At 42.6% G+C, this 27,004-nt stretch overlaps 1 protein-coding gene across 1 annotated transcript in view; it reads right to left on the reverse strand.

Annotated features, from left to right (window-relative positions):
* COL28A1 (collagen type XXVIII alpha 1 chain) overlaps nucleotides 1-27,004 on the reverse strand; it is a 158,376-nt gene that overhangs the window by 14,108 nt on the left and 117,264 nt on the right. Inside the window, exons 28-33 of the mRNA XM_036064440.2 lie at nucleotides 12,555-12,623; nucleotides 11,937-12,017; nucleotides 11,812-11,847; nucleotides 6,243-6,279; nucleotides 3,879-4,433; nucleotides 2,167-2,324 (exon numbers count right to left, since the gene is read on the reverse strand). Coding sequence (XP_035920333.2) covers nucleotides 2,167-2,324; nucleotides 3,879-4,433; nucleotides 6,243-6,279; nucleotides 11,812-11,847; nucleotides 11,937-12,017; nucleotides 12,555-12,623 — 936 coding nt within the window. The remainder of the gene's footprint in view (nucleotides 1-2,166; nucleotides 2,325-3,878; nucleotides 4,434-6,242; nucleotides 6,280-11,811; nucleotides 11,848-11,936; nucleotides 12,018-12,554; nucleotides 12,624-27,004) is intronic.

Here is a 27,004-nt window from a genome sequence, read left to right on the forward strand (position 1 = left end):
TTGCTTTACAAACTCCTCTGCTTTCTCCTCGCTGCATGGCCTACACACGAAGTTCAAGCTCCTTCACTTGACCCATGAAGCATGTGACTGTCTGTCCAGCTGTAGCGTTCCCCGTCCTGCTACACATACCTTAGGCTCCAACCAGACTGAACTTTTCCCAATGTCTTGAAATGCCGTGCCTTGTGGAATCCCCCTTTGCCCACACGTTCCCTCTGCTGGAAATACCTTTCCCCTTACTCTTGTCATGACAAACTCCTACTTATTTTTAAAACGTAGCTCATTGCCACCTCTCCTGTAAAGCCTTCCTTGACTCTGAAATTAACTGCAACATCTCTTGTGCTTCATCCACAGCTGTTAAAGTTCTTAATTCTTGTATGCATCCATCTTCCTGAGAGGCCATGGACTTCCCCTGGACAGGAACTCTGTCATAAGAGCCACTCCCTAGTACGGCAGTAAATGATCAGTACGTAGTATGGAATGCACTGATTATAGGGAGAGCTCAGAGTTTAAGTGCCACTTGCTAGATGAAACCTGAGTTTGCTCTTGTCTAGGAAATCTTCAGGAAGGGACGGATTGAGTAGGAGAGGGACAGAGTGATAAGTCACACAGGCAGGCAAGGCCCCAGGAGCACTCCATGCTCTGGAGGAGATAAACTGTGTACTCTACTGTCTGTAATTTACTTTTAAATGCTCAGTGAAGACCAGGATCAGCAAACCCCATGGGCCAAATGCAAGCTTTCATCTGTTTTTAGAAACAAGTTTTATCGGAATGTAGCCATGTTTGTTCAGGTAAGTGTTGGCTGTGGCTGATTTTACACTTCAAAGGCAGAGCTGAACTATTGCAACAGAGATCAAATGACCTGCAAAACCAAAAAAAAAAAAAAAAAAAGTACTATGTGGCCCTTTACAGAAAGAGTTTGCTGACCCCTGATATAGACCATGTGGTAAAAATGTACAGGTGAATTTCAATCTACAATCCAGGGGCACTCTGCTGCTCTAATTGGAATTACCCATCTTGGAGTCAGTCAGTATTTAATCAAATAAAAATATATTAGAGACTTTACTACCCTTTTTTGAACGGAATATAAAAATCCAGTGAGTCCTACAGTCTATCCCCGTAGGAATGGCAACCTAGGCCTGATTCCTGAATGGTCCTGGGTCCAGCTGCTGATCTGGAGGTTTCTCAGGGCCTTAGTCCAACTAGACAGTTAACTGAATCCTGATGCAAGACTATTGTTGCACTTGCTCATAATGAATCTTTCATGTTCTTTCATAAAAGGACAGCACAGGGCTTCCTCGGGGAAAGGGCACAACTTACAGAAAAAGGGCACAAATCCTGTGTGCCTGCTTGCCAGAGGATGTCCATATGTGTAGTAGAGATCAGTCTAGACCTGCTTGGCTTGTAACTTGGTGGGGAAGAGACCACAGCACTCCCTTACCAGTAATTATGGGAGGCTTTCCAATTTTCACCTAAAAGAACCTAATAGTTGTTGCTCTTGATCTGAGGTCAGTGCCCAGAAGCTTGCTATGAGGATAGTCACATTTGTCTTAACACATTCGGGAGGCAGTTCCCTCATGCACGTGTATTTGAGGAGCTCTGAAACAGAGCATCCACCTTGTACCATATGCGTGCATAGCCTCCCACCCTGTCTCCACCCTGAGCACAGGAGGTGGAAGCTAAATGAGCAAGAACATGGCTTGGAATATGGAAAATGGCAGGTTGAGCATGTGCACACTTGGAAGAAACTTGAGAGGGTGCAAAGTGGGGAGCATGTACCCAGATGGATGAGGGGGAGTTGTGACCTTGTATGAAAGGATCTGTAGAGCATGGCAAGTGAGTGATTCAAATAGTGTTGTGTTAATCCGTTCCAGTGTACATAATTCCTTTGGTGGTAGCTGGGGCGTACTATAAAAGTATTATTTGCAACGTTCAATAAATAATTACTTATAAAATATGGAAATATTGAAAAATCTCATATTCATGCTCACAAGCCCCAGAGCTATTTCAGAACTAGAAATCTGAAGACAAAAGTACTACTATTTATAGCCAAGGACTTGAAAATACACTTCTCTCAGTTGGCTCTTGGCAGTGCAGGCCAGGACGGTCTTTGACATAAGACAGCATACACAATTTTAAGCTCATAAATTAAGCAAGACAGTTACTTACAGACTCCGAAATTTCTTTTTGAGGCTCTGGCGTGGATTCACCAAGTTCTTCCCCTGATATCCCAAATCCAGGTTGAAGTAGCGGTGAACCCAAAATTTGAATGAGGTAGGAATCAAAATCCTCACATGTTTTTTTAAACAATTTTTGCTTCAGGGTGTCTTTTAAAAGAAAAGTAGAAAAGGGGAATAGTAGGGGCAAAACCTGTTTAAAGAGATCTTCCATGCTCTCCTTAAAATAAACAGACACTTTCCCATCGCTTGAGGTCAACTGCTCGGTGAACTAAGTTTTAAAGCATTTTGGAGATCATCTAGAAGAAGCCATCTAAAATAATCCAGTTTGACTTAATAATGTACAACAGCCTATGGAGGCAAAAGAATCAATTAAATCCTTGCTATCCAAAGCATCAGTTAACTGAACTACTCTGTGGAAGGGGCGGGTCCCCACCCATAAGGAGTATAATGGGCAGTTACCTGTGGTTCCCGAGAGACCAAAAGGCCAGCCAGTCCAAAAATATATCCCTCATTAGCTGGAATGAATTATTAACTCCTTTGGTTAAAAGATGATAAAGCTCTTTAGTTATTAAAGTATAATGTCTCTGAATTGTGTGATATTTCTGGCCATTCTAACACAGTAACAGCCCAGTGAGATAGACTTTGTCCGATAAGGCCACCAGTCATCCTGCGGGGTGTTCAGGAAATGAAACCCCAGAAGAAAGGCCTGAAGAAAAGGGAAATAGAAAGTGGGAAGGTTCTGGGCAGGGCATGCTACCCTTCAGGCAAGCCGGGCTGGCAGCCAGAGTAGGTGGGGAGCAGCATGAGGGCAAGGAGAGGCTGTGCTAGGCCACGTCAGCGCCCGCTCCCGGAAGGATGGACAAGGAATGATGGAGCCAAATGGAAGCCTGCAAACACGTGAAGCATACGTTTCACCCACTTCACAAGCTCCCTGGATGTGACTCCTGCCACAATGAGTTCTCAGTTGCCAAAGAATTGGAACATGTTTCACTGAGAAGCAATACTGACCACATTCTAATCACAGATGTGTCAGTGTCTTAGAATGCCTCTCGGGGAAACATCAGTTCGTGTGACAGGGCAAAGTAGCAAAGGGAAACCCACCAGATTAGCACTGACTGTAGGACGAATAGTCACAATGTGGAACTTTAAGATAAACTCCCCACATCAACCTGTTTACTCTTCCTTAGTTTCATAGTCTATAAGAGCAGCAAATGGAGAATAGAAGAGAAATGAGAATTATCCCCGTTACTTGTGTTTCTCATCTCTCTAGATTACCATAACTTTTTTTCATTCCTCATACACTTCTTAATTCACTTTGATTCCATGGTTCTTTTCTGCCTTGCTGCTGGTTTCCTGCATCTCTTATGCAGGTTAGGTCACTTTTTGAACATTAACTAGGCTTAGCAATACCCCAGATTCTACTCTTTCTTTTCAGCCATGTCCTCGACCTTAGATAGCCCAGTTAATCAACTCCAAGGCCAACTCAGCACTTATTCCAAATGAATAAAGACAAGAGATTATACTCTCTAAACTGGATGGATGCTAAATATTTTTTGCCTTCTGGAGTTTATGTGTTCAATTTAGTGTTGGCGTAAGCCTCATTAGCCTCCTCCTGATTTCCATTTTTGGTCAGGATAATCCAGTGATGCAGTACTTGGAAGAATAACATATAAATTCCTTTCCCCTGGCGCTGAGGCTTACCTTGCAGGGTAACGAAGTCATCAAATTGATAAACGTGCTCACTATCTGGGTCAGTAGCAATGAGATTCATTTCTTTGTGGAACATTTCGAAGTTGGGGTCATTTTTCTTCACCACCCCAATCACAAATACTTCCACATTGATGTCACTGGCTTTCTTCACCACTTCCGTCAGATTCTTCTCATCTCGGGTATCAGTCTGCCCATCAGTGATGACCAAGGCCACCTTCTTTACACCCGGCCGTGCGACTTCAAACATGTGGTTGGCCTCATGGAGCGCTGAGGCTGTGTAAGTGCCTTCCCCCAGGTACTGCATGTTGTCCACAGCCAACTTGAAGTCGTCCTTGTTGGAGAACTGAGTCAGATGAGCAACTTTCTCCACCTTATGGCTGTAGTTGATTATGCCTATGCGGGCCGTAGTGAGGTCCAGAGCAACCTGGTCGGACAGAGTCTTCACGAGACTTTTGATGATCTCAAAGTTCTCTGGCCCTACACTTTCGGAGCTGTCAATCACAAACAGCAGTTCTAGAGGAGTCTCTTTGCATTTGGGCCCACACCCTAAAAGATGAATGTTGAGATAGAAACATTGCATGAATGAAAATCAGAACATCACTGATTGGCGGCAGAGTGGTTTGAGAGAGGGGCAGAGAACCACCGGAGACCTGGATCGTTACCTTCCCTTTCTGGGAGTGTTAACAGCTAACAGCTGTCCCCCTTCTGGTTTCTATATCTGACTTTTTAGAAAATAATATACTGCAAAAACTACCTCCCCCACCCCCACATACAAAAAAACCACCAAAGCACTGTAGAGGACACACCTATGTGCCAATTTCTCAGATTAAAAAATATATATTTTTAGAAGAGTCTGCATCCCTGTGTGTCCCTTCCTGATTACATTCCTCTCCCTCTCCCTAAAAGATAACCCTAGCCTCAATTTGCTCTTTATCCTTCCAGCATTTCTATTTAATCTGAATCTGAAAGCTAATCTTCTAGTCTTCCACCATATCCTTATGTGACAACTGATATTTCCTCATTAGCATGACAATTGGGTAAAGTGATGGATTGAAAATGGTTAATTGTGGGGAAAGGATTAGGGCCCGTAACTGTATAGAAGAACAGCTGCCCCAGACTCTAGTTTGTGTCCCCAGTCGCTCACAATGAGGACAAAGGTGGCTCAGTGAGGCCAGCAGTCCGTCCATACTATGACACCTCTTCAGGAGAACGATCTCAGAATGCTGGTTAATAAACAACTTCTGCTTAGGGTTTACTATTCAAAGCAATCATTAGAGTTACCAGGAAATAAGACTTATCGGCTCCGTTGGTTTATCCTCATGTTACCCAACAGCCCTACCACAAAAAATCATGAGGAAACTGGGTGCTATTTTTGCCGGGCTTCTAGAACTCCGAAGCCCCATCTAAATTGGCCTGTCACCATAGAGAGTCCCAGATGGGTTCTTAACATCCAGAGATCTTTTGGGGGACAAGCCAGTTCAGGGGTTCCCTGTATGGAAGAACAATGACATTTCTGCCACGTTTCTCTTATCTCCATTATTTTATTAATCTCTTGCCTTTTGGCTAATCTCTTTTCTTCCTCTTTCTGCTAAGTCTATTTTAAGTCTAACGTGTTTAGCCATAGAAGCATTTAGATAGAGCTATGAAGCACGATGACTGACAGTGTCCTCCTGTCTTTGAAATGAAATGCACTCTAGAAATCCTGCTCAAAACTCAATTCAGAAAGACTTCTTGCTTCAGGAAAAACACAGACATTCTAATCACCAGCCAGGCTGGATTCAAATGCCAGTTAGGCCCCTGTGGTCATACTTCCTTTGTTGTTTTTTCCCTTCCCAAGCTCAGGTAAATGTCACTGAATACAAATGAGCTCTGTGCTCACAAAAGGCCTGCCTGCCCACAGACTCCAGGACCAGTGTCTTCACTCCTCTTAAGCACCCTGGGAAGATGATTTCTTTTTTTAAATCAGGATTCCCACAGCCCCTCTCTCTGCATCTTTCAGTTTCCCATTGACTTTCCAAATGAGCTTCAAACTTTCTCATGAGCTTTCTCCCGTATATCTCTGGGTGATCACATTTATCTTTTTTTTTTTTTTTTTAAGATTTTATTTATTTATTTATTTGAGAGAGAGAGAGAAACAGCATGAGAGGGGATAGGGTCAGAGGGAGAAGCAGGCTCCCCGCCGAGCCAGGAGCCCGATGCGGGACTCGATCCCAGGACTCCGGGATCACGACCTGAGCCGAAGGCAGTCGCTTAACCAACTGAGCCACCCAGGCGCCCGATCACATTTATCTTGACCAACAGTGGCTGTGGTACTTTGAAGGGATGTTTTTTTTTTTCTTGACGGTCAAATCTTACCACATATTTCAAAAATAATTTTGATAATTTCTTCTCTCTGGAGGACAAAAGGAAAATGTATTAATTATATGACCATAATATTTTTTTCCTATCATCATAAAAGCTGTGTCTTATTACAATCAGCTTGGAGCCATTTGCTTTTATTCTTCAGCTGAAGAAAACAAATGGCACAGAGGTTAAAAGGTGGCTAGAATATATCATAACTGAAATGTGTTTGAGTTGTGAAATGTCAGAGCTCGGACTTCTAGAGTTCACAACTGCAGCTCCAGCATTTATCGGCTGTGTGACCTTGGGCATTAGATGACCTAACAGTATCTGTGTCTCGGGGCTGGGGTGCAGGTCAAATGAGGCTACGCACACAGAACTCTTAGGATAGGGCCCAACTCCATAAAGTGTAACTTATAAAGGTGTGGGTGATGCATGCCATCAGTTACACAATTTAACCCACATGTGCTGAGCAACCAAGACAAGTACCAGGGCCAAAAGAGAATTCATTCTATGCTGTATTCCCTCCTTTTCTCTACCACCGTCCAGTTTTGCAAGTCCCCTCCCCAGGTTCCTGATACTCTCACTTCGGCACTTCCATGAAATGTCCCCATGTTCCTGAATGCTCCTTCCTGATCCTGCTGCCATCAGCTCCAGCAGAAGAGCCCAGGGTGAGGTGGGGATGGGGAGTGAATGTGCCAACGCCCTGCCCTGAGTAGCACGTTTACAAATAACTGGGATGGGACGATGGAAAACAGAATTCTGTATTTGCCCAAGACAGGAAGCTGACGGGAATGATGAACTTTATTAATAGGAGCCCAGAAAATCTCAACGGGAAGGAGGCAAAACTAAGAAGATAAAATTTAACAGTTGCAAAAGTAAAGTTTTAAAGAAAAAATTCACAATGACAGAATTGGGGTAAAGATGACATCGCTGGTGATGGGACTTAACAGAAACATGTATGGAAAATATTCAGAGCATTTTAATTTAATTGTATTTTTTTGTAAATTGAGTAAAAGCCAGTGATTCCAAGTGGCTATTTAAAAAGAACTCCCAATACAATATTAATACAATTATATAAAATGAGGAAGTCAATAGTCATCTTTTTTGGGGGGGGGCCTTGTCATGTTTTTCCACATTTAGAGAGGCATTTAATCTGAAACTAGGATGTGTCTAGAAAGGGAAAATGCATATATTTATATATTTACATTGTGTTTTTAGAAAGGGGAAATATGGGGCGCCTGGGTGGCTCAGTCGTTAAGCGTCTGCCTTCGGCTCAGGTCATGATCCCAGGGTCCTGGGATCGAGCCCCGCATCGGGCTCCCTGCTCAGTGGGGAGCCTGCTTCTCCCTCTCCCACTCCCCCTGCTTGTGTTCCCTCTCTCGCTGTGTCTCTCTCTGTCAAATAAATAAATAAAATCTTTAAAAAAAAATAAAAATAAAAAAAAAAATAAAAAAAAAAATAAAAAAAAAAAAAAAAAGAAAGGGGAAATATATATTTATGTTTAATTTTTTACAAGTGGAGAAAATACTAGACACCAAGTTTATTATAGTTTTTCACTTAACATTATATCATACTTAATTTCCCATATTATTAAGTATTCTGAAAAACTTGATTACTGAAGTCAGATGCATGGCCATTTTAAGGCTCTTGATGCATATTGCCAAAGTGACCTTCAGAAAGGTTGTAACTGACACCTCTAACAGCAGCGTATAAGAAAACCTATTTTATTTTAGACACATAATACTGGTTATTATTTTTACATAATCTCTGCCATTTGATAGAACAAGATATCACATTGTTTTAAATTATACTTATGCAATTCTTAGTGAGGCTAAATTTTATTTCATATGCATGTTTCCAAGCTGTATCCCCTTGTGCAAGTTCTTTGTATGTCCTTTGTCTATTTTTTCTATTAAGATGTTTATCTTTCATTGACTTGTAAGAATAATTTTTATATCAAAGTTGCATTTAAATTCTTCTTAATGTGCTTTTATGGTCTAACCAGGTCTAAAAAGCTTTAGGTACTCACATATATCAATCTTTTCCTCCTCTTCTTTGCTTTTGCTTGACTAAAATAGTTTTATTTTTTCCACTCAAATTGCTCAATGACTACTTTGGCTATTTTTGCCAATGATGAAGGCATCGAATTTATACCTATCAAAAGATTCATAGTCTAGTAAGCAGTAGACAAATAAATACTTTTGTAAGTGCTGTGCTATTGGTTTGGAGTCAAGGAACCACACGGGTCTGCTGGGAATTCCAGAGGTGGGAGCCTGAGGATGGGGCTGCGGCCCAGGAAGGTGGATTAAGAGCAGCTTGGGGAGGAAAGAGGGAGAATGTTGTGTCATGTTGAAGAGTGTGAACTTTAACGTGGGCGGTGAGAAGATGCATGGTCCCTAAGCAGAGAAGAGATCTGATCATGCTTTTATTTTAGAAAGGTGATCATGGCACCCAGTGGAGGGGGTTGAGGTTCCTAAATAGTTCGGGGGGGGGGGAAGTGACACCAGAAAGCAGTGGTGGCAGTGACAGGGAGGAAGGATTGGTCTAGAGGGAACTGTCCGAGGGAAAATGAAGGGGTTGGTGGGTAATTGGAAGGAAGGGTGAGGAAAGAGTCTCAGAGGAGGCAAATGACGTTGGCCCACTCTCTGAGATTAGGGAGGAATGGAATAGGAGCAGGGTGAGGGCTAATGAAGATCACTGGGCTCCGCTTGGGCATGGCTGAGTCTGATGCATCGATGGGACATCCAGCTGGGGATGTCCAGTAGGCAGTTAGACGTAAGGTCTGGTGCTCAAGAGAGCAGTGCAAACTAGAGGCAGATTTAAGGAAGGCCAGCATACAGCTGGTTGTGGAAACAGCGATCGCAGATGAGATTTCCTAGAGCAGAGCTTTCCAGTCTGTTTTATTTTTTATTTTATTTTATTTTTTTAAGATTTTATTTATTTGCGAGAGAGAGAATGAGAGACAGAGAGCATGAGAGGGAGGAGGGTCAGAGGGAGAAGCAGACTCCCTGCTGAGCAGGGAGCCCGATGTGGGACTCGATCCAGGGACTCCAGGATCATGACCTGAGCCGAAGGCAGTCGCTTAACCAACTGAGCCACCCAGGCGCCCCTTCCAGTCTGTTTTAATCCACTGTGTCCCCTCACCTCCACTGGTTAAACATATTCTTTTGCATGTTTATAACATGAAGACAGTATGTTGTCACTCTCCATACAACTTTGCTATGATATCAAACTAGCCTTTTCAAACTGTCCATGGCTTCCTTTCCTTTCCTTCCTTTCATGGCTGTCCCTGCCTCAGAGTTGGAAGACCAGGAGAAAGAAAACTGAGTGCAGACACTGAGAAATGCTAACATGTTAGGGACGGGTGGAAGAACAGTCTTTTTGAAGCAATTTGGCATGAATTCTTATGACACTGAACTCTGTCAATGGTATTTGCCTCTTAAAAGAGTAGTTTGCTAGTCTGGAATGAATCTACAACTGACAGCTGCTTGGGGATATATTTGATCAGGGAGAGAACGTGGGTGGGGAGAGGGAAGAGGCCTTCTAAGAACAGCATTTATGGGGGAGCTGCCTGGATTTGGCAGCAGACAAGCCAACTCGGGCTACAAGGGCTCTGCTACTTGCTAGCAAGGCGACTTCAGGCATATCGCCCAGACTTTTCTGACTTAGCATGTCTTTCATGGAAGTAGAGATAATAGTACCTACCTCATGGAGCTATCCTGTAGATTAACATGGACTCTTGGGCAAGGGAGGGCTGTGGTCTGCGGCCTGTCCCCTTCTTGTTGCACCCCGTCCCCACCATTTCTACACTGCACGGGGCTTGGGCCAGCATTCATGGCGTGAAGTCTTTAGTTCTGAGCTCTGTCCAAATTTCCCGAGAACACTTGCCCCTTGCCCACCCTCTGGGGGGACCCATGCATACAGGCCAGTGCTGTCAGCTTTCTAAATTGGCCGTTTAGGCAGGCAATTTGGGGATCCTGTGTATCCAGTGTGTAGAATAGAGCGGGCATGTGCTCAGGGTGCTCACTCCCCTCAACTCTGAGGACTCTCACCCAGGGGAAGGGGTGCGGCTGAAGAAGCACTATAGGTCCTGTGTGGGGGCTCTAAAACATGAGCCCTCGGGCACCCTGCAGTACTAGGTAAGGTGAAGGAGCACCGGAGGTGAAGGAGCCTAACGCAGGACCAGTCACAGACTAGATTCTCATTGCAGGCAAATTCGCTCTTCCTTCAGTCATCCTTCCCTGCTAGTCCCTCTTCTAGAATCTAGAAAGCCAAGGTCAGTAGAATGACATCCTCATTTCTAAGATCTCTGCCTCTCGGTTAAAAATCTTCTGCTCAAGCAATGAAAGCCTAATGTGGGCCCAAACATCATCGGACATCCTTTTGTCTGCTCTCGATCCACATTATCTACGCCTATCATAGCATTTATCAAATGACAGGTGAACATCCTTTGCTTGTCTTTCTTTCTAATGGGCTATGAGCTCCTTGAGTCCACAGACACAGTCTCTTAATCTCTACTGCTCCCCTGCCTATCTCAGAGCCTGACCCAGAATATGTACCCAATAAATGTTGGTGAAATGAGTGAACAGATGAATGGATGAAGGAAGGCAGGCCCTCTCCACATACTGGGATAGGAGGGAGGGTATAAACCTATGGGGATTGTTCCTCTGGGCATTTTACAGATACTCTTCCTGCTACTTTGGGGGAGGAATTGATGTGTATGTAGCTCTTTCATACGCCATAGGCATCTGGGGCTATCTGACTTGTGGTGAGGAAGAACGAAGAGGAAAAGGCAAACAGGCCATAAAAAAGTGTGTGTTCTGTTTGTCACATGCTCAGCTCTCATGTCTCACCTTCACCACCTGAACTCCCACCCCTTACGCCTGGATTTGCTTAGCACAGCACATAGGGTCAGCATCCCCAGACCATGACCTACTGAAAAATCTGAAGGAGGATAAAAGAGAAGGTTCCCATTGCTTCTCCACTCCAGAAGATGTAGTGCCTTCCAACGAGAAAGGAAGAAATAGACTTTGCTATAGAAATTCTAGAACTTTCCTACCCTGTGAGACTTTGAAGAGTTTCAGCTTTTTGTTTGCAACAGTGTAGGGAGCATAGGGAAAAGTTTGCCAATGCCTCACAAGTTTTGTTGAATAAGTGAATTAGTACATTCAAGTAATCTCCATTTTGTGATGGCTATTCTCCTCAGAGCACTTCCTAAAGGATCTACTTCAAGGAAACCGAATGCCCCATTTGGAAATGTGAAGGATCGTGTAAAGTAGAAGTCATTTGGACATTTCGCTTGTTTAAACAGTTCACCTCCTTGTTACCCTGTCTGCCAGGGGTCACAGGGGAGTGTCACACACCACCATAAGGCTGGGTGAGGGCTGCCTGGTGTTCTTTCTCCCTCATGCTCAGATCAATTACCTCATGCATCTAAGTCAACGCTGGGCTTGTAGCAGTGCTATCATTAAATAGCAGCTGGAACTCTGTGTCAAAAGAATTCATTCTTCTGAAGCTAAAACATGAATGGAATAATTTTGCAAGCACAAACTCTCAATTACCCTCTAGGATGGATACTCACTGTAAGTCCTACGTCTCCCTTTGGTCCTTGTAACCCCTACTTAGGGGAAGAAGAGTAACAGTCAATATAGGTTGGAAGTAGTTAATGTATAAAATTACAGTAAGACTTTAAAAATCACTCCTTGCCTGTCTTCCTGGGGATCCGGGCTCTCCAATTTCCCCTTTACCGCCTTTCTTTCCCATAGCACCCTGTTCTCCATGCTCTCCCTTTAGAATATAGTGAAAAGAGAAGTTTAGAATGTAAATATTGAAGCCAAATAAGAAAAACTCTAAAATTTAATTAATTTCCCAGTGGTATCTCTTGAAGACCTGTGGTTCTGGTTGACACAAATATACTACGGGAAAAAAAATGGGGGTCATTATATTTACATTCCCCCCAGGTACCATGATCTAATTCATGAGGAACCAGAGATCTCAAGGTGAGGAGACCTTGAGATACGATCAGAACAGCTCACTGTCTTCAGGAAGTTCAACTATTATAAAATTTTAGAGCAGTTATCTGGTGTCTTTTACAGGGTATGTTGTAAGGATTCACTCCTTTAGCAGCTGGCTTTCAAGGATGAAGAAAACAAGATTTATAAATTAAGCATGTTTATAGTTAGGAAAGGAAATCCATAAGGATTTGCTTCCAAATGGATTTTTTTCCTCCAAGAGCTATAAGGATATGAGAGCTCTCCCAAAGCTCACGTGAAGCTATTGAGATCCTAAACCTAAGCATCTTTCTGAGGTCCGAAAATAACTTACCTTCTGGCCAGGGAGGCCACGGCCTGTCAAGCCCTTTGGCCCTGGAAAGCCTTGGGGTCCTTGCTCCCCCTACACAATATGAAAAAGGGATCAGCCCATTAATTTCCCAAGATAACTCAGAAAATTCTTTGTCAGATATACACTTGCAATCCCAAAACTACATTGTAGCATTATCTAAATTTGGGGGGAAATGTATATGTCAGATGGGCTCATTGCTTTGCTAGTAAAAGTTGAACTTCTGAATCTGGGGTAGAAGTAAGGAGCTGGTTTACAGCATTTGCCTATTTCTGTGGTGTAATTACTCCCACCTTGGCCAATTTTCAAACTGTGAACATTATGTCAACCAGTTCACAAATAACAAGCAGCTGTTATTTCAGTTGTGATATTAATGGTGATTTTTATAATCTTCTCTACATTTTTCTGTATTTTTGATATGCTAAAAACATGTGTTGTCTTAATAAAGGAGGAAAAGGGGATATAACAGCATCTGTCCCCAAATGAATGCCAAGGAACTGTTTATATAATTACCATATACTGTTAGTTCCAGTCCTGCTAATTGGTACCATGAATCTATTTATTTAGTACCTCCTTAATTCAGAAAATAAAAATGTTTTCATTGCATTGTTTTTAACTGCCCCCTCCTTTACCTTAACTTTTTCTCCTGCTCACCCGACCCCTGCCCCCAAAACCACACTGATTTAAAGGGCTTTCATTATGTTGAGTGGGAAACAGAAATAATCCCTGTTGAGTATACGAAGTCATAGTTCTGACATGGCTTAACTCTAAATCATTGTTAGCAACAAGTCTGTGGCAAAGGTTTGTAGACCCATGAGCTACTGAGATTTCATTTGCTTACCTTGAACATCTTTCTCAAAGGTACCCTGACCACACCTACTAGAATCACTGGTATGCTTAATGAAAACCTCAGACAACGAAATGAGAATCCGAGATGGGGATCGGGGTAAAATATGCATTTTGCCATAAGCCTGCTAGGGCTTGAGAGCCACTGTTCCAGAAGGCAGGATGGGCTTTTGAAGGATAGCCTGGGGGGGGGGGTCACAGAGGCCTGCTTGGAGACTGTTGTAACTTTGAGTATCAGCATTCCTCAGCCACCCCTTCCTAGTTCATTGGATTTCAAACCTTTTTAAAACCAGCAGAACCCTTTCTTTTTAAAAGTATTAAAATGAAATATTTCAGACACATAAAATTTATACTGAAAGACGAACACTCACCTATATACCACCATATTAAAAAAATGAAATGGTGCAGATACCCCTGTAACCCCTGATATACTCAATCCCCTTCCCCTAAGAAGAGGGGAAATCTCTGAAATTGACATGCATCACTCATATTCATGTTTTTATGCTTTAACTACACATATATAGTCTAAGATAATGGACAGTATTTAATAGTTTAAACTTCAAATAAGTGATATATCTATGTATCCAATTTGTATTTTAAATCTCAGCATTATCTATTTGAAATATATCTGTGTGCATATACATAGTTCTAGTTCATTTTCTCTGCTGTACATTATGCCATTAAATAACTAGACTATAATTTATCCATTATCCTAGTGATGGACATTTAGGTTGTTTCCAATATTTGCTGATTACAAATAATGCTTCAGAGAAGATTCTCTTATATATCTTTGCACACTTGCACACATCCCTAGGAGGGAAATTTTCATTAAAACAAATCTTACACAGAAGGGTACAACATAGGATGAATATAATTGGAGACTCCTGTTGAAATGAAGTGCTCAACTCTTGCATCCATCAATAGCCCCTCTCAGTGGGTTGACTTAGCTGAATTTTAGGTCCTTTTCATTTCTGCCATGTTGTATTTCTAAATGGAAGGCAAGTATGGGGTTACAGTTTTTTGCCTCCTCAGTTCGGCTCTAGAGGACTCAGACCAAGTTCCTTACAAAGGTCAGATTGCAGAGAACTCATTTGCTGATGGTCTTTTCACCTTGGTAACTCTTGAGCCAAGCACAGTGCCGTGGTACAGTGGGCCCACGGTCAAGGTTTATGCAGTGTTGTGCATGGATGTCTCTGGCCTATCTGAGGTCACTCACCCCGGAAAAAGTGCCCCCTCTATTATTTGCTTCAGCGGTGATAGGAGACAGGCAGGGATCACTGGTCTTCTCTATTCAGTTCACAGTCAAGAGAGAACAGTCTTTTCCCACCAGGAAACACAGTGGTACAGAAAGCCCCAGAACCTTGGATAGGGATTGGTGCCAGTGAAATATGCCGGAGACAGTACATCAACATGCAAATTCCAAGCTAGAGATTCAAGCAGGAGAAAGGAGAGGAGAAAAAAATCTGTTCTGTTTCCAAAGATGGCCCAGCTAACATAGGTGTGAAGAGGGATAGACAGGAGTATGTGGAACACAGACCAACCTCATTACACTTGCTGAAAACCATGCTCTGAGAGTGGGTGTGCAGCCTCATCTAGGATATGAAGGCTGGAGGGGTCTGTCTATATACAGACTGGGGGCTAGCTCACAGAGTCACAGGAAGGGTGATACCTGGGAGATACCTGCCTGAGAACTGGCCATTCTCTGTTCTAATTAAAAAGAAAATAAAAAATATAAATTATAAGAAAGGTGTCCTCTTAAGAAAGATGTGTCAGTAAATGACACTTTGGCGTAAATTCGTTTTCTCAGGGGTTTTTTGTTTTTGGGTTTTTTAGTTTTTTTCAGACGTGAAGTAGGACATCTTTATTTGACCAGGTTGAAAGGTGGTGTGAGGTTGTCAGGGAGATTCTTGAGACCCCTGGGACCTGAGTTGGGGGGTCAGGAGGTTTTGCAGCCAGGTGAAAGGGGAGTAAAGGTTCATAAGATAGCACTAGGAGGGGCTGTATCGCTGGCTTTGTCCCCATCCACAGGACAGAACGGAGTGACAAACAGAGCAGCTGGGCCTGGGGTGTGATGGTGAATTGTCCCTGAGAATTGTCCCCTCAGACAAAGTAGGTCCAGAAAGAACTTGACACTGTTCTGACAATTATTCAGAATAATTATTTCTTTTACAACCTTTTGGATCCTACAACAGCTAATATAGATGTCGAATAAATGTTTGTGACTAACTAGCTTCCTTTAAGAAATTAACAAATTTCCTAGCAAACTTAAAATCTACCATGGCTTCACTGCTGTGCCCTGAGGGGAAGACCTCAAAGTAGCCACTTAGCCTGTTAGGATCAGCTCCTTGGGCAGGAATTTATTTTGCATCATTTCACATTATAGACATTTTCTATATAATTGTTCGCACTGTAGCCATTCCAGGCAGCTGCGTTTCCCTTTACAAAAGCCTTTTTTTTTTCTTTTTAATTGTCAGTTTCCCTTCAAAATACTTGGAAGTCTTCCTACAACTTTCAGGGTGCGCTGACTAATAGCGAGCAAACTCCTTAATTTTGCAGAGGTGAATGCTACCCAATTATACTTTTTTCCTTGCAAGTGTCAGGAAGAGGAAACAATTATTTCAGCCTGGGTCAGAAGCAGCTGCAGGAGAGAACCTGTCTATCTGAAGGTATAATTAAATCCAAATTTCAAACCCAGCTTCTCAACCACTATATCTCCCCTTAGATCCATCCTGCTGCAGATGTGATTATTTTCATTTTTCAGATAGTTACAGTATAGTAAGGAAAGAAATCAAATTCACAGATGATCCAGAACTATAAAATGGACTTTTGCCTTCCCTTTAGGGTATAGAAACTAGAAAAGGCTGCTTTTATTCTTAAATCCACAACAAAAAATGCTAACCATTCTATGAAAGCCCAACTTTTTTTTGAGCGCATCATAGAACTGCGGTCACAGGACAACCACGTGACTCAAAATCTAAGGAAACAAAGGATCCTCTAAGGAGAGACAGGACATGGGCACTTACTGACTTGCTGGAAACACTGGATGTCATACAAGCTGGTAAGAAGAATTCAGCTAAAATTCTTAATTGCTAAAGGCTGAGTGTGGGCTTGTGTGAGAGGACAGGACCCCTGAGAACTTCAGACACAGGGGAATTTATACCCACTCACGGGCCCTTTGGGGACCTCACCAGTGCTCATAAGAGAGGCTAGGGACAGGGCAAGTCCCAAAGCTTCCCCAGTGGTTTAGGTCCAGGGGAGGGAAGTAGCTAATCCCCCAGCGAAAGGCACAAAGCCTCCTATAGGACAAAAATCTTAAGCTGCTGGAAATGTACAGCAAACACTGTCAGCTTTAGGGCACAGATGACCCATGAGAGCTGGGGAAAGGAAACAGAATAAAACTTGCAGGCATGGATCCCAGACCTTTCGAGATGTCCCACTACTTGGGAAAGGAGATGTCCCACTACTGAGGAAGGGTCAGGAAATCTTCCTTAGCCCAGACCATTAGAGGCCTCTATGCATTTGCTGGAACTCCTAACACTATACACTTAAAAGGGTGAATTTTTCTGTATATAAATACTCTCTTACTAAAGAATAAAAAAAGTATTTTAAAAAGTAAAAAGAATTAATAGAACACTTAGCAAAATGAATAGGGTCTATAGAGTAAACAGTGTAGCAATGATAATTTTCTGATGTTGATAATTTTACTGTCATATAAGAGAACATAAATTTTGAAGGTAGGGAGTACAAGATTATTGAAGCAGGCCTTCGAATGAAAAGCAGCTCGAAGAAAGAAGCCAGTGCTGTGTTAAGATGTTGACTTAGTGGGTAAATGGCAGAGTTAGCAAGCCATGGTGACCTGCCTGAATAGTTATCTAAGTATTTGGCCTCAAATCCAGGAACCCTTCTGTATTGAAAGGGATTATTTTCTTAGGCTTCATGGACACAGCTAATTCACTTTAGAAGGAAAATGGTATTTTCCTGGTGGCCTATGTAGTACATATAATTGTCCATGTAGATAGAAGGTGTTTATCCAGAGAACCCTAGAACAACGCAATGCTCTGGCATTTTGGCACCTGTCCCCTTCCTCCTGAGTTCCCATCATCACATTCTCCTGGTATAACTAGCAACTGCCATTGAGGGTGTGCCTATGTGCACAGGACTGAGCCAGGTAATGAGAGAGCTAGACATAGTCTTAGGAAATTGCTAGAATAACCTGAGGGCAAGTATGTAAATGATAAAACCGAGGCTTTTGCAATCCTTCCCCAACTCCTCCAATTGTATTTGATTTCAGAGCGAAGCTTTCAACAGTAATTCTCTCCAAAGGCAGTTCCTCCAAAGACTCTGCTGACTTTCTTTCCTCAGTTCTGTCTTGGCTCAGAGTAGAAGCCAAGCAGTTTCTCCATCTCTAGCCTGAAAATCAAGAGCCTCCAGTTTCTAAAAATCCTTTCCTTTGTGGACTTGAATTCCTCTAACTTAATGTCCCATTTTGATGTTAGCCTTTTCTAACGTGGGCTAAGGTGCCATAATGCTTGTTCAGTTAAAGTAGCCCATTCGGTTGGGAATAGAATCAATGCATAAGTTATGTGTTAGTGGGCGAGACTTCCGCTGGAGTGTAGCCCAGGCTCACCTGGTACCTGGCCAGAATACAATCCTAATGGGCTTAAATGGAACAATGTGGCTTCATTATACTTGATTTTCATTCAAATGGTGATCCAGTCCCATTGTGCCCAGTGAGAGGCAGAGAAATGGTTTACTTTTTACAGATTCAGGGACTGATTTTAAGTCTGTTCCTAAAAATGGTTTAAAACCTGCCCCATTTTTTCCTTTCCTCCTCTCCATGGCCCGCAACACAGGGTATTTTTTAATAACCTAAGAAGTGTCAGCCATGTACGCCAAGGGTTTTCAGAACGGCTCCAATGGAAACTTCCATGAGCTGGACCAAAATGCTGCTGACATTAATATTGATGGCTATATTCATTTCCTATTGCCACTGTGATGAATTACCACAAATTCAGTGGCTTAAAACAACATAAATTTTTTCTCTTACTGTTCTGGAAATCAGAAGTACAAAATCTGTTTCATTGGGCGAAAGTCAAGGTATTGGCAGGGCTGGTTTTCCCTGGAGCCTCCGAGGGGAGTATCTGTTTCCTTGACTTTTTCAGCTTCTAGTAGTCACCTGTATTCTTTGGCTTGGGGCCCCTTCCTCCATCTTCCTCCACTCCATCCCTGTTTCCACCATAACATCACCTCTTCCATACTCTCTTCTCCTTCTGCCCCCCTCTTAGAAGGACGCTCATGATCATGCTCCGGGCCCAACCAGATAATCCAGAATAACGTCTCCATCTCAAAATGCTTAACTTAATCAGATCTGCAGAGTTTCTTCTGCTATAGAAGGCAATATTCACGGACTCTAGGGATTAGGACATGAACATCTTTGGGGGCATTATTCAATCTGCCACATTGGCTTTTTCCCTATGCATGCAAAAAGTAAGATAATTGTTATATTTTCCGTAATTTACCTTCATATGCTTTAGTTTAGACAGTATCATGAAGATGTGTATATGCAATTTAGTTTATGTTCTAGGGATGCTGAGGTAACATGTGAAATACCGTGATCAGTGGTCCATACTTCAAAGACCTATGCCTCAACTCTTACCATCTGAATTTGCTCCAGAGGGATGATAGGAACAACTTATACTTGGGGAAATAAGAGGTATTCAAGAACTGTCATAGTTAGAAATGTCATACAGGTACTTCACCCCCTTTTATAGAGTCAGCCACGTACTTTTATTAGAGCACCCTAATTCTAGAACTCATTCAGAACAGGTGCCTCCTCCCCTCAACCCATCATGAAGAGTCCCTTCACTGATCTGACTAAAAGGTTAATTGGTTCAATCATGAGGATATTGTTGTATTTGTCTCAGAGAAATCATTTTATGCAATGCGCTTGTTAAAGTGCTTAAAAAAAAACCCAGAAAATTGGAACTTGGACCATGCTTTAGTGCATGTTTTTGTGCCTTCTTGTTAATGAATAGCTGAACATCAGGCAGAATTCTGTCTGAAATTTGCTTTAATTAAAACATAACACCTGATAGCAAGGTTGCCTAGGAGGAAGCAAGTAACTTCTACCAACTTCTAATCTTTAGAGGTAACTGATAGTCACTAGAAAGAATCGGACAAATCTAAATGTTGGAATTGGCCTTGTTCAGCTCACCACAGTCATGGCCAAATGTGCTCAATTTGGGCTTATTTTCCCCCAATCATTTTCCTTAAACTTTTAGTCTCTGCTTCCATTTTTCGGTTTATATCTGCAAGCAGATATGAACATGGTTGAACAATTAGCACGTGAAGATTTACAAATAATCTCAGCAATGGTCAAGCCACTTAACTGGACTGTTTGATTGCTTCATGGACACATGTGCTTGCTGTTATGATCTTCTATCTGATTGCAGAATCTGGTCCTATTTTCCAATAATAAAGTTGTTCTTAGTATAAACGTTAGAATTAAATGCATTGATAGGTCATAGTGCAAAGACCGTCATGGCTTCAAGGGGCTTCGCCAGCTCAACTCAGTTGTACACGTTAACTTTTTCTGCCCAAATAGCCTTCTGTCAAACCTGCCACGTTTCATGACAATCTTGCATGGCATTTGGATATACTTGCAGCACAAAGGATAGATACAAAGAGACAAGGTCAGCTTTATGGCAGTTGCCTCTGCTGGAGACAGGGGACTCCGGAATGCTCCCTTCGCTGGCCACCTGCCCAGTGCAGGCTCCTGGTTTCCCTCCTGCCATTGTCACTTTTTGCTTTTTTTACTTCTCTAGTGACTTTCTCGGTGCCCTCTGTGCCCTCAAGTAGTCTGCCATGGTCCGTCCTTTTGTTTTGGTAATATCCTCTGTAATACTGTCCAATCCATGGCATCAGTGGTGACCTTCTGAGGATAATCTCCACTTCTCTAATCTCCAGTCTCACCCAAGTCTCTATGCTCTGGGCCTAACTTTATATCTACTTTCCAGAACTTTCCACCTGCTAGCAATTTCAGAACCAAATCCATCAAATACAGAAATTCTACTCATGCAAGCCTGCTTTGCTTTCTGCCTTTCCCTCTCTGACTCATCTCCCAGCTCCCTGGCTTGGAATTCTCTTTGTGTCCTGACCTTCTGTGTCCTCCCCGAACACCCTCATCCCATCTGTGGGCCAGTCCTAGCCCATCAGACACATCCAAGGAGTCTTGCCTGACCCAAGCTCACCCCAACCACGAGTAATACCCCCGTATCAGCCCACACCTCTCGTGTGGTGTATGTCTCCTCATGGGTTTGGTTGTGCACGTCTTTCTGTCCTACTGAAATTCTCAAAGTAGAGGCACTTCATCTTATTTGTCTTTCTATGTCCTGAGTTACCTATTTCAGGGCACTGCTTATCAAACTGAGCTAAATGGAGTGGATGTGGAAGCTGGCCACCTTTTTGGTAGAAGTCGTCTAGCCACTATGCACACTAAACTCTGTCTTATTTAGGCTTACAGCCCCCCACCCCCACGCCGACACACACATACACACACAGGCGAATATGTGCCTCTCTGGTTAATATAAGGCCAATTCCATGATCAGCATTTGGAGATCAATATGGAAAAGAGATAACAGAGATGTGTTGAAGTGCTGGGAGAGATTTCATGATGTGGGGCAGCTGAAGGAGGCGCTTAGAAGCAAGGTGTCTGGCCTGGCGTCCGGAGCTGCTTCCCGGCCACTTCACAAGGTGTGGGGACAGCAGGAGTTGCTGAGCTGTGTGGCCACAGCAGCAGGACCCGGGGCCTCCTGCTTCGGGGCCTCCTAGCACGATGGTACAAGTGTCTAAGTCTGCCCAGCAAAAGGATGCCACGAAATGTATGCTTTTCCAAGTACGCTTCTCTTTTCCATAAATCAGTTCATTAATGCACAAGAATGGATCCAGAAGTAGTGAAAAGGGCAAAGCCTCTTTTCTGCTGATTTGATACAGGGCAGACTGAATAATGGCGCCCAAAGATATGCAGGTCCTAATGCCCAGAGCCTGAGAATGTCATATAGGAAAAAAAAAAGTTTAGGCAGATGTGATTAAGTTGAGGCTCTCCAGTGGGGAGATTATGCTGGATTATATGCGTGGGTCCTAAACGCAAGCATAAATATCCTTATAAGAGGGAGGCAAAGGGAGACTTGGTAGACAGAAGAGAAGAAAGGCATGTGACAGAAACAGAACAGAGCAGAGTCAGAGAGAAAACACGCATATCACTGGCTTTGCAGACAGAGGAAGGGGCCATGAGCCAAGGAACACAGTAGTGTGGCTCTAGATACTGGAAGGGCAAGGAAATGGTTTATCCCCTAGACTCCCTGTCAAGGTTTTGGTTTTTGCCCGATGAGCTTCATTTTAGACCTCTGGGCTCCAGAGCTGCAAAAGAATACATTGGTGTTGCATTAAGGCATGAATGTGATAATTTGCTACAAAAGCCACAGGAAACTAACCAGACACCAATGTTCTCATTTCTCCCACTTTTAGCAGACCGGACCACAACACATGGCAATCTTGCATTAAACTACCAAAAAATAATTCGTCTCAGAAATCATTTGTATTTCAAGTGTCACAAAGTGAAAATGCTAACGTTAAAATGAGGGAGCCACGAGCCGTGCTCAGGGTGGCTTTTGGTTTTGCAGAAAAAGTTTGAGAAGCTGTGCTTTTCTGCAGCTTTTCTCCCTTCAGCAGAGGATCAGTGTTGAAAAATAATATTTCGGGGCACCTGAGTGGCTTAGTTGGTTAAGCATCTGCCTTCGGCCCAAGTCATGATCTCCAGGTCCTGGGATTGAGCCCCACATCGGGCTCCCTGCTCTGCAGGGAGTCTGCTGCTCTCTCTCCCTCTGACCCTCCTCCCCACTTGTGCTCTCTTGCTCTCTCTCTGTCTCAAAGAAATAAATAAAATCTTAAAAAAGAAAAGAAAAATAATATTTCACACCAAAGAGAAGGTTGCTCTCTATATTACTTTGCCTTTGCAGTATAGTTGGAGACTGGTAGAAGAAGATTATGAGATACTAAGGATAATAGTTCAGAATCAACAAGTCATCCCTTCTAAACTTGCCCTGGTTCCAATTCACCTCACCCATGGCCTAAATTGTTATAATAGTTTAATTCACGTCTTTATTTCTGCTCATATCCATCTCTAGCAAGATTCTCAATTGTGGGACAAGAGAAAGATGCTAGCATGTAAGGAAGAGCATATTTCCAACTGTACAGCCCACCTCTTACCCCCACACCACTATCTAAAAAGGGAATCATGAGAGTACAGTTGATGATGGAGTGTTCTGGACATGGGCATGGTGTGGAGGCAGAGGAATGAGAAGCACTGCCCCAAGCTGTCATGTACTGAAACCCTCAGCTGAGCAGGTCACTCCTGTCCTTAAAAAGGACAAGGTGTATACCCAAGACAAATAAAAACATGTGTTCACACAAAACTTACACATGGATGTTCATAACAGCAGTATTTATGATAGCCAAAAAGTAGAAACAATCCAAACGTTTATCAGTGAACAGATGGATAAACAAAATGTGGTGTATCTCTACAATGGAATACTATTTGGCCATACAAAGAAAGTTCTAATACAACATGGATGACCCCCCCTTTTTTTTAAAAAGTTTTTATTTAACTTCCAGTTAGTTAAACTACAGTGTAATATTAGTTTTAGTGATTCAACACTACATACAACACCCAGTGCTCATCACCACAAGTGCCCTCCTTCATCCCCATCCACATGGATGACCCTTGACAACACTGCTAAGTGAAAGATACCAGCCATGAAAGACTATGTGTTGTGTGATTCTGTTTATATGAAATGTCCAGAATTGGCAAATCCATGGAGACAAGAAGTAGATAAGTGGTCGCCAGTGACTAGAGGTTGGGTGACTATTATGGATAAGGAGTTTCTTTTGGGGGCAATGACAATGTCCTAAAATTAGGTGGTGTTGATAGTTGCACATATCTGTGAAAATACTAAACATCATTGACTTGTATACTTTAAACAGGTGACTTGTATGATGTGTGAATTATGTCGCCATAAAACTGGGTTTTTAAAATAAACCCTTCCAAGGGTTTTCTGTCACCAGAGCAATGGTTCTTAAACTTTGGTATATATTAAAAATATCTGTAGAGTTTGTGAAAACAAGGATTACTGGCCTCCACCCTAAGAGTTACTGATTCATTAGGTCTAGGTGGGGCCCAAGAACTTGCATTTTTAATAGCTTCCTAGGTGAGGCTGATAGAGCTGGTAGGGGGCCACACTTTGGAAATCACTGACAGCCTCCAGCTGAAGCCCTTTAGCTTAGCGCTAATGTCCCTTCACAGTCTGGCCCTACGTGTTTTTCCAGCTTACTCCACTATAGGCTTCCTGTCATCTTAACTTTAATTCATAAAGATCTAGTTCTTAGTGCCCCACCACATTCTGGTTCTCTATTAGACTTTGGGCATCGATTCATCCTGAGCATCAGGCCCAATGCCTGGCACATAGAAAATGTTCAATTAATGTTTTTGAACCAGTGATTGGTCCTAGACCACCCCAGTATCCTGTCATCTCACATGAACAGATAACTATCTTCTTCTAAAGCCAATGCTACCCCTTTGTTGAAATCCCCTGGGATAGGGACCATAAAGAAAATGAAATAAAAAAGCCAAACAATACTCATGAGGTATAAACCTTAAAATTCCAAATATACTAAAATATACAAGCCATGCATCCTTGGGCATGCAGCCAAAGGGAAGATTCTAATTAGAGTTAATTAGCCTTCAGTGTTCATGAACTTTAGAAACACCAAGTGGAGGAGCGCCTAGGTGGTTCAGTCCATTGGGTGTCTGCCTTTGACTCAGGTCGTGCATGATCCCAGAGTCCTGGGATCGAGCCCCGAGTCGGGCTCCCTGCTTAGCAGGGAGTCTGCTTCTCCCTCTCCCTCTGCTGCTCCCCACCACTCATGCTCTCTCTCTCAAATAAATAAGTAAAATCTTTAAAAAAAAATAAAAAGAAACATCAAGTGGAAATGCATGGTGAGAGTCTGGTACATACTTGAAATGAACAGAAAAGTACAGTAGGGGGCGCCTGGGTGGCTCAGTCAGTTGAGCATCTGCCTTCGGCTCAGGTCATGATCCCGGGATCCTGGAATCGAGGCCCACATGGGGCTCCCTGCTCAGCGGGGAGCCTGCTTCTCCCTCCCCCTCTGCTGCTCCCCCTGCTTGTGCTCTCTCTCTGTCTCTCTCTCTCGTCAAATGGATAAATAAAATCTTAAAAAAATAAAAGTACAGTAGGCAGCTTTATGCATAAGCAGAAGGTAAGAGCTCCAGCTGTCACAATGAATGTGTCTTGACTGTCACACTTTTTAGGTATGAAGGCTGGTAAAGATGATGTTTACTTTATATCATCACCTTATGACGCTGGGGAAAGGGAAACTTATTTAGACTATATGTGACATGTTTAATTATATCAAAAAGAAGATACTGATGTGACATTCAGCCAGGTCTGTCCTTGGGCCCAATGTATTTCCCGTCAGTAGGTTTGGTGACAACTGTTAACTTGGGTGGTGCACCAAAGAACAGACCGAAAGGCGAATGGCCCCCACACTTTATCCCATGGTCTCCCGGGGCCACACCAGGGCTGCCCAAGCCACCGTAAGCCGAGTGCGTGCTGTGCCAACACTCTCCCGGCTCAGGCCCCCAGCCATCCTGGCTCTTTGATTGCTGCTCCTCCTGTGGAGAAATTCTGGAGGCATCGTTGACACTGACATCAAAAAACCATAATGGAAATTCTGCTTTTAAATGCTTGTGTTTGAGATGTGAATTATAGGACCTACGCCTCTGTATTGTCCTCCTAGTTTTATTACCTGTCAAAAGGATGCTAGCTACTGAGAGACAGTGGCATTCTAGAAACTGATTTCCTCTATCAGGAATTAAAAGCACAAAAAGAACCAACAACTAATCACCCTCTCAGAGAATGTCTTTCACAAGAGGATTCACAACATGAGCTCTTCCATGTGTCTCTTTCTGGATATGCTCTGGGGATCAAAGAAGTCATATTTAGAGACCCATGAATTCTTCGAGTAAAAGTAGGGCAAGCTTATTTCACTTCTCATAATGTCCTCCAGGTGGATTCATGTTGTCGCATACGGCAGGATTTCCTTCTTTGGGGGAGGCTGAATAATATTCTGTTGGGCGGCTACACCACATTTTCTTAATCCATTCGTGCTTTGATGGGCATTTAGGTTGTTCCCGTATCCTGGCTATTGTGAATAGCGCCACAGTGAACGGGCGAGTGCTAAGTGAAATAAGCCGGTCACAGAAGGACAAATACTGCATGACTGCACAATACGAGATGACCGCATAGTCAGTCACAGAAGCAGGGTCGAATGGTAGTTGCCAGGGGCGAGGAGGGGGAAATGAGATGTCGTTCAATGGATATAATGTCTCAGTTATGCAAGAGGAGTAAGTTCTAGAGATGGGCTGCACAACATAATGCCTACAGTTAGCAATACCGTATTGTACACTCAAAAGTTTTTTAAGTAGGTAGATCTCATGTTAAGTGTTCTTACCACAATAAAAAATTAAAACAATAGCTGAAAATAATGAATTTAGTTTTCAAAAAATGGAAATGATAAAGATACCCAAGTATATTTTTAAAATAAAATAAAGAAAATTACATTAATTTTCCAGGCTGAAAAAAAAATAAAAGTACAACAGAGCCTACTTCTTACAGGCAGTTCTCCGTCTCATTTATTTATATGCCCTGCTTTCCTTTCTCATTGCTTCCAACTTAACATGATAGGAAATATTCCTGAGGATTCAAACACCAGTTTCAGAGGCACAGAGCTTACACATATATGGAGACATTTCTCTTGATTTTTTTCCCACAAAACTCCTCTACACTGTCTTCACAATCAACTTAATGACAACGTAAAATTGACCTTGCTCTACCACAGAACGCACAGATTTGGTGGGCATCTCCCAGGCCAAGAAACAGAACTGAAGCAATGTGAAAAGATGCACAAAACCACAGTCTCCTATGAAAGCACCAAGTAATTCAGTTATTAACAAAGTTAACTCAAGTTTTAATTGCATCGTACTTGCTTCAAGGATAAAGCAAGAAAACACGTGAGTTCAAGATTACCAGGAAAAGAGACACATATATGCATAATGAAATTGTATTCACGCATTTTTATAAGCCTAGACTCGTGCTCACAGTGAAGTAGAAAACCACATCAAAGGAGTAGCAGCAACAGAAAAATTCACAGGTGGACAGATTTCAGTTCAACATGAAGAAGGAGTCTACCAATTATACCATGAATAAGCCTTTCAAAACACAACAAAATGGAAATACTAGCACAAGTATGGGAAAATACAAGAATGTTCTCTGCAGCATTATCTAAGGAAGGGAAATATATAAAGTTATGTTACATTCACGAAATGAAGTACTATGTAGCTATTAAAAAGCATAGTAAATCTTTATGTATTGATTTGAAGGGCCGTTCATGCTCTATTAACTGAGGCGGAGAGCAAGTTGGGAAAACTACGTGTAAAATGATTTTAAAGGCTG

The sequence above is a fragment of the Halichoerus grypus genome, chromosome 12 (genome assembly GCF_964656455.1).
Source record: "Halichoerus grypus chromosome 12, mHalGry1.hap1.1, whole genome shotgun sequence".
Lineage (NCBI taxonomy): Eukaryota > Metazoa > Chordata > Mammalia > Carnivora > Phocidae > Halichoerus > Halichoerus grypus.